The following is a 7,529-nucleotide window of genomic DNA, read 5'->3' as shown; positions in this document are numbered from 1 at the left end:
TGCAAACAAAATAAATCAACCAACTAAACTATTAATTTTTTATTTTTTTTAGTCTAAAATACAATTTTTACATGTAATTTTTAGAATTTAACAAATTTTCCTAATATTTTGATTAAATCTTCTTTTTCACAATTTTCATCAAATTTAAGATACAAAATTTGCTACTCAATATTTGAGGAAGATCATAAATGTTTAGCTTTTAACAAACAAAGGATCAAAACCTACTTCTAAACTAGCAAGAGTTTTGATAAGTACTTATTCATTCTTAATCAGAGATTTTAGGTTCGAATTTCTCTGAGTACGAAGTCGCCTTTGTTAGGGAGCGCTTTACTCCAAGTGAAATTTCTCGACCCATTTAATCGGACTTCAATATAAATAGTTGAATATCAAACATCGATGAAAAAAAAACCCTACTTGCAACACACAAACTACCATTTTTGTCATTTTCTCTTTTATTCACCAAAAATCATAAAAAAAACATTCATTTGCATCAGTTTTAAAAACAATCTCTAGCAGAAATATGAGATAAAATTATGTATAGTAAACTCTTATAATCGAATACTCTTCGAACCCTATACATAGCAGGAGCTTTATTGCGTCTTGTCTTCTTCTCCAACAAACCAAATCTTTAAAAAAAATCCTTTTTTTCACTTTCCACTGATCAGTGCCACTTGTTCTCTTTCCTAATCACACAGCCCATTAAAACCTCTCTCCATCATCACTCCATTATCTGCATAATAAATAAATGCAGCTTCTTCTTTCCAAAGCTTCCCTTTTTTTCAATTCAAGAACTCTTTTTTATTCTTCAACAACAATGGCTACATCTACTTCAATTTCTCTTTCTTCAAAACCCCGTTTAAAGGGTATTGTATTTGACATGGACGGAACCCTAACGGTCCCCGTTATTGATTTTCAGGCCATGTACAGGGCTGTTCTGGGTCATGATGAGTACCTTGCTGTTAAATCCAAGAGCCCTTCTGGCATTGATATTTTGCACCACATTGAAAGTTGGAGCCCTGATAAGCAACGTAGGGCGTATGAGGTTATTGCTGATTATGAAAAGCAGGGTCTTGATCGACTCCAGATTATGCCTGGTGAGGTTTTTTCTGTTTGTAGTTTTTATGTTTGGGGGTAAAGATTGAGTCTTTTTTTAGTTTGTGGGTGTTTTTGACATTTTGAGTTTGGTTGCAGGTGCGGCTGAACTTTGTAGTTTTCTTGATTCTAGGAATATTAGGTAAGACCGACTTATGAGATGTAGTTTTTTGTCATTAGTTCTTAGTCAGCTACAGAGTTTGGTAGCTAAAGCACTTCTAAAGGTTATTTTGAGCATCTCTATTATTTGTTATGTTTTCTTTACTTTTATATTTTGAACTGCTTTGATATGGGTTACTTGAGTTGAGGGTCTTTTGGAAGCAGTCTCTCTACCTCCTTGAGGTAGGGTGCACTCTATCCTCCTCAGACCTCACATGTGGGATTACACTGAGTATGTTGTTGTTGGACTCGAATAGATCCGAAAGATATGGAGGATTTCATATAGCTGAACCCAAGTACTTAATTCATTTGCTCTTTCATTTTCATGTATAGGGGGTAGTAGTACATAGTTGGGGAATGGAAAGGGAGAGTTGGGGTGAGAATTAAGCTTGTACCTTAAAGATGGAAAGGGAGCTCCCACTTATTTATGATGTAATGTTCCTTGTGAGCTATGTGAGCTTTTCTCTTTATTCAGTTCCACGGTAACCAGTTTGAGCATTTTCCTACATCAAAGTAGTTATGTTTCCTCTCTCTCTCTCTCTTGACTCTGCCATCTGTTTTGTCCATCCCATGGCCTAAGGTTTAATGTGCCTAATCTTTCTTTCTCAATCCTTAACTTTGCTTATTCTTTGAAAAGTTTCCGTCTTGAGGTGTGGTTGAGAGTTAAAATGCTTCATGAGACTGCTTGAGGACGCAAGGTATGCAGATTGGCCAGTTCTTTTTAAACCAAGAAATCCAGTGTTTCCAAATCCGAACACCGACTGGATAAATCATGGACCTGCTCCTCTACCCATTTCCACTCAAATATGAGGCCTCGTTCACTAATCAGGATGTACGGTTACTACACATTCCTCATTGTACTACCTTTGCTAGTGAAGCAAAGTCCTGATATACAAATTGGCCAGATTTTTTTTCCATTTTTTTGAGTATTTACTACATCATAATTTCCCGAGCATTTTTTTGGCCTTTCTCTCACGTGTAAAACTTTTCTTTTTTTCAATTTGTTGGTCTTTTAGACTTCTGTTATGTACTGTCTTATGATGCATCACTTGCTGTCTTCCTTTTTTTGACTGTCATGAGATTGTAGCCAAATTATATTCAAATTGGCGTTGGAAGACTTATCAAGTTTAATTTTCTTGTGACAGAATGGTTTTTCTTTTGGGATACGTAAGTTGTGAGAAAATGCTATGCTCGTGAGATTTTTAAATCTGCTTATATCTGTCAAAGGCATCTTACATTATTTTATGCCCTTCCACCTTCACTCACATTAGGTTATGCCCTTCTTTGTTGATGGATTCCCTTGGACCACACATTTGATTTGATGAGAGAAATTACATATTCAAGTTAAGCTTCAGAAGCTGGATTATCATATCTTTGATAAATTAGATAGAAGGAAATAGCTCGCGTTTCTGTGTTAGCGCCTTAGCGTTTCTGGATAGATTTGATGTATGCTTCCCTCCTATTGAAAAGTACCTATATTGACTCAAATGTACTAGAAGAAGGAGATGTTATTTCACAGTTTAGATGTTTCTGGCTCTTCGGAAGAGAATAATTTAATTGTTTTGTGAATTGTATTTCAGAAGGGGATTAATCACTAGAAATGTCAAAGATGCAGTTGACTTGTTTCACGAACGCTTTAATGTAAGTTTCTTTCCTTTTTCAGTTAAATATATAAAACAATTGTTTTGGCATGAGTTATATGTTGACATAGTAAGCTGAAGTTAGAGAACAAAGGTAGCTGGACTTTCCAGAAGAAAAAAAAAGAAGACATTGCTAGTTCCTTCTATTTAGGGATGAAACAAGAATCATCACTGCCTAGTAGAAGAAAGAGAAAGAATTTATCTTCTTTTATATGCAGTAGTTTCTTTAGTTTGAAGTAAAACAACTAGGAAAACAGAATGGATATTCCAGCTTAAATTTTTCTTCTTCATTCATTACCAGTCAGGCAGTCAGAGGATCATGAACCGCTAAGGTTGTGATGACCTAGGATATTTGTGCAGACGGTGTGGTGGAGAATCTGTATGTTCTTATAGTCAAATAGAGAAGGGAAGCTCATCTAGAGGATGTATGGTTTCTGTCACAATTATGATGGCATGCTCAATTCATTTCTTTACAGGATCTGCCTTGTGGCTGAACAAAGTTTTAAAAGATTATCTAAGACACTCTTTGTAATATAATGTGGAATTTTATGTAGCTGAAACATGTAACACGGAGAGGGAGAAAAGGTGGACAATACCCTCTTTTCTGTTCTGTTAGCAAAATTACGGAAACGATAAGATTAAATCTGTAAATGACATTCAAAAGAAAAATAAGAGACATTTTTCATGAAAAAAAGCATGCAAACCTTGTAAATAACGGTGAAGTTGCAGTGATTTCATTTTCTCATCAAAAGTAAGAAAACTGAAAAGAACCCTGAAAGTTGAAATTGACTTCTTGACCTTGTATCTACTAGGGTCCCACTGTAGGTAGCTCACAAGTTATAAACCAATGCAAAATCACTATTTACTCCGCGGCTCTCAAATCCATTTTGTGCTTGCTTTTTAGTGGTTTTGCAACCACAAAATTTTCTAGGATGCTCATGCATTTCTTTTGGGATAACACCTCTTTTCATTATTTACGTAGCAGGCACCAGCCATGTACTTTCTATGATATTGGTATAGTTGGTTGATTCAACTGAGCTTGATTTGGTTGGTCAAGCTCAACTTCAGTTCTGTGTCTGAGTGTCTAATTACTGTGCCATGTAAAATCCTGACAAATAATAGGAAGCACTGGGCACCAGTTATCAGTGCCAGTATGCATGTTCTCAAAGAAAGGGTCCACTCATGAGTGATATTGCAGAGGAGTTTGTGTTCTGGATAAGTTGTGCAGACACTGGGAATTTTGGAAAGAAGACACCTTAGGTGCAAAAGATGCACTGATTGAAAGGTAAAAGAAAGGAAATGGTACTGAAACAGGACGGAGCCTGCAATTCATAGTCTTTAATACTTCAATAAATTTGTCCCCCTATTATTTGTGTGGTATTTTTACTCATCCTTTTAATATTCAGTAGTAGGGCCCCCATGGCATGGGCTAGTGGTATGAATGCAATATGATGTGTGGGTATGTGCACGTCACAAGTTCAAATCTTTCCCCATACAAAAGGTCGGTATTTAAATGGAGAAGGGTAGAGAGGTTGGCCCATTATCCACCGAGTTTCAATCTGTGTGCCACTGGCCTTCGAGAATTTCTCGGTTATAAAAAGAATCAGAAGAATGGAAAAAGAACAAGCCTCCCGATCTTTTCTGTTTTCCATCTGCGCGGACAATATCTGCAGATATTGTGTCTCATTATTGGGAAATTTATAATGGTGTTTGGATTGGGAAACAGTTTAGGGAGAATTAGTCTTTGGTAGGTTTCCAGAGAATAGTTTAGGCAGAACTGATCACATTCTGAAGTGAACATATCTGAGAGGAGGAAATCTAAAATGCATAGTTGTGTCTGAGTCGAAGAATGAGTGAGCAAACTTCCCTTTTCCATCCTATTATTTAGTATCTTTCAGAATGAAAGAATAAAAGGTCATTTGCTTTAATTTTCTGGCCCCTTAGAAACTCGAATTCCAACTTCTAGAAAAAAGGAAAAAAAGGAAGCTTGAAATCTGAGTGGATTCTCGAGGTGTTTATGGAAGCTTGATGTCTGAGTGGAGTCTCCAAGTGTTCCACTTATGGTTAATCTCCCGAGAAAAGAAACCTCTCCATGTCTGCTATAATATATCTTTCACCTCAGCTCATGCTATACGTTTAGTTCCATGGTCTTTATTACGTATACTATATAAAGCTTAAGTTTAGAATCTCTTTTTGATACAGGTGAAATTTTCTCCTGCACTGAGCAGGGAGTATCGTCCTTACAAACCAGATCCAGCTCCATTGCTGCACATTTGTTCAACTTGGGAAGTTCAATCTAATGAAGTAATGATGATTGGGGACAGCCTCAAAGATGATGTGAGTTTCCTCTCATGCTGAATGTTCTTCTCTTTCACGTCCGCTCTTTGCAATTATTGACTCGATGCATCTCTGTGAAAGATGTGACATTTTCCTTCGCTTAGCTTGATTAAGTTCTTAACTAATTCATATAGGTACTAATTGTGCTTGGTATATGATACTCGAAGCAATTTTCTTGCTTGATCTAACTTTTGTCTGATCGTTAGCAGTTCTTAGCATACGAGCTTTGGCTCCCACCTCTAAGTAGTTACTTTTATGATTTCTTTAGCATTGTGAAATCTTTTTTTCATTCATGCTTGTCAGTCGTCATGCCATTTAGAAAGTCATGGTAAAATACTAAAATATGTGTAGGGACTTGTAATGAATATTTGGGGGTTTGATATACAGGTTGCTTGTGGCAAACAAGCTGGAGCTTTTACTTGCTTGCTCGACGAAACAGGAAGGTATGATGCTCCAGAATATGCAAACGTCCAACACAAACCAGACTATAAGGTGTCTTCTCTTGTTGAGGTTCAGTCACTTCTAGAAACAGATTTTGAGCTGACATCTTGATATTTGCAAATCTTTGGAACCCCCCTGGCCTGGCTGAGCAACGAGACATGGTTTACCCTCGTAAGCCCTCTTGTTCACTCTTGGTGGTGAAACTGGTGATTTACAGAGACATTTATCGATTAGCCTGGTTTGTTGTGGGTGACATAGTCACGAGACCATACATGTGTTTTCTAATGTAGTGTTCTTGTCATCTCTTTGCTCGTAATGGAAGCTCTAGCACAGCTCTTCCACGCCATCACTCTATTCTTCAAACTCCAGCAATTTATTTCATAGTAGCTAAGATTTTCAGAAATGAGACCAACCTAGTCTCAGTTTTTCTTTTTTTCTTTTTTGGAATCGCCTCACAACCTCTGCCACATCTTCTGCCGTGTGAATCAATTATAAGTAACAAATGTAACTTTTTTATTTTTCATTTCCTTTTCTAGTCCATCAATTAACATAGTAGATCAAATTGCATAGTTCATATGTACATTAGTGAATGAAGAAGTCATGAGAAATATTAGTAGGGAAAACATTACATAGCTAAATAATACGATAGTTGAAGTACAAGAAATTACAAATAATAACATAAATCGAATAATAAGAAACTATGAGAGTAACACTAATACTATTGGTTAGAAAGAAGATGAAAATATGGCACTCTATCCAACCAGAAAATGAGACAATGCTTAGCTACCAACTGACTCATATTTTCGACAAACTGTAAATGTATCATTATTAAGATTGAACACAAGCAATTAATTGAACGGTAAATGTGCTTAATCAGATATTACAAATATCAAAATTAAGATATTGTATTTATATCAATATTTGAGGGACTAAATGTGCAAAACCGTTAAATTCAACCGCTAAGCAGCAAAATTCTGTTTATATATTGGCGCGCTTAATCAGTTCCCTCTTCAAGAAATCAGTTGAATGAAAGAATTTACAAGAAACAGAAAAACAGAGCAAAATATGACTTTCAGTATTCACGGTTGCTCCGCCGTATTCCACCACCCATCTGCCACCGCCACCGCCAGCGTAGCTGTCTTCTCCGGTGAAAATTGCAACGTCATGAAAAGTAATACTGTCTCTCTGAAGAGAAAATCTATTTCACCGATCTCTTCTCCTTCTGAACCCTCCCCGAAAAGGGTCTCTCTCAATTCACCACCACCCTCCGCCATTGCCGCCGCTAAGGATGGTCCAGACCCCATTTCACCAACTACTTCACCATCCCCTAAAAGGGTCACTCTCAATTCACCACCACCCTCTGCCGCCACTGCCATTGCCGCCGCCGAGGATGGTCCGGTACCCATTTCACCAAAAACTTCACCATCCCCTGCATTTTCACCCTTCTCCAAAAGGGTATCTGAAAAATCACCTTTTGCCACCACCAACGCCGCCACTGCTGATGCCACGGCGACGCCACCACCGCTGCCATTTTCAAGATTCACAAAAACGCAGCCGTCCAATAATAACAAAACTCTGCGTCGGACACTATCAGAACCACCAATTTTCGATTCTTTTACTGATTTCTGTCGTTACATGAATTCCCAGTCACCGGAAAACAGCAAGAACAATCCAATCTCTGTAAAATCAACTCTTCGTAGATCAATTTCTGATCCCACTGCTGCGAAAATTATTCTTGCTCCGGCACCGGCAACTGCAACTCCGGCATTGACTTCAGGAACAGGGCATGAAAAAACTACAGGAAGCAAGGTAAAATAAATAGTCTTTTTCTTTTCTTTTTACAGTAATTTTTGCATATTT

General features: G+C 37.3%; 2 protein-coding genes across 2 annotated transcripts; both read left to right on the top strand.

Moving 5' to 3' along the window:
- Positions 1-569: 569 nt before the first annotated feature.
- Positions 570-5,847, top strand: LOC125808819 (haloacid dehalogenase-like hydrolase domain-containing protein At2g33255). The gene is made up of 5 exons (XM_049488480.1): positions 570-1,094; positions 1,192-1,234; positions 2,832-2,892; positions 5,094-5,228; positions 5,616-5,847. The coding sequence occupies exons 1-5, from the start codon at positions 746-748 to the stop codon at positions 5,778-5,780; spliced, it is 753 nt and encodes a 250-aa protein (XP_049344437.1). The 5' UTR covers positions 570-745; the 3' UTR covers positions 5,781-5,847.
- Positions 5,848-6,734: 887 nt separating this feature from the next.
- Positions 6,735-7,487, top strand: LOC125808716 (proline-rich receptor-like protein kinase PERK8). Its single transcript, XM_049488368.1, has one exon. It carries the CDS (start codon positions 6,735-6,737, stop codon positions 7,485-7,487), a length of 753 nt encoding a protein of 250 aa, XP_049344325.1.
- Positions 7,488-7,529: the final 42 nt, after the last annotated feature.

Source organism: Solanum verrucosum, unplaced genomic scaffold, assembly GCF_900185275.1.
Source record: "Solanum verrucosum unplaced genomic scaffold, falcon-dt-bn FXZP01000218.1, whole genome shotgun sequence".
Taxonomy (NCBI): domain Eukaryota; kingdom Viridiplantae; phylum Streptophyta; class Magnoliopsida; order Solanales; family Solanaceae; genus Solanum; species Solanum verrucosum.
Note: the sequence above shows the minus strand (reverse complement) of the source record. Positions and strands in the feature narration are given on the sequence as shown.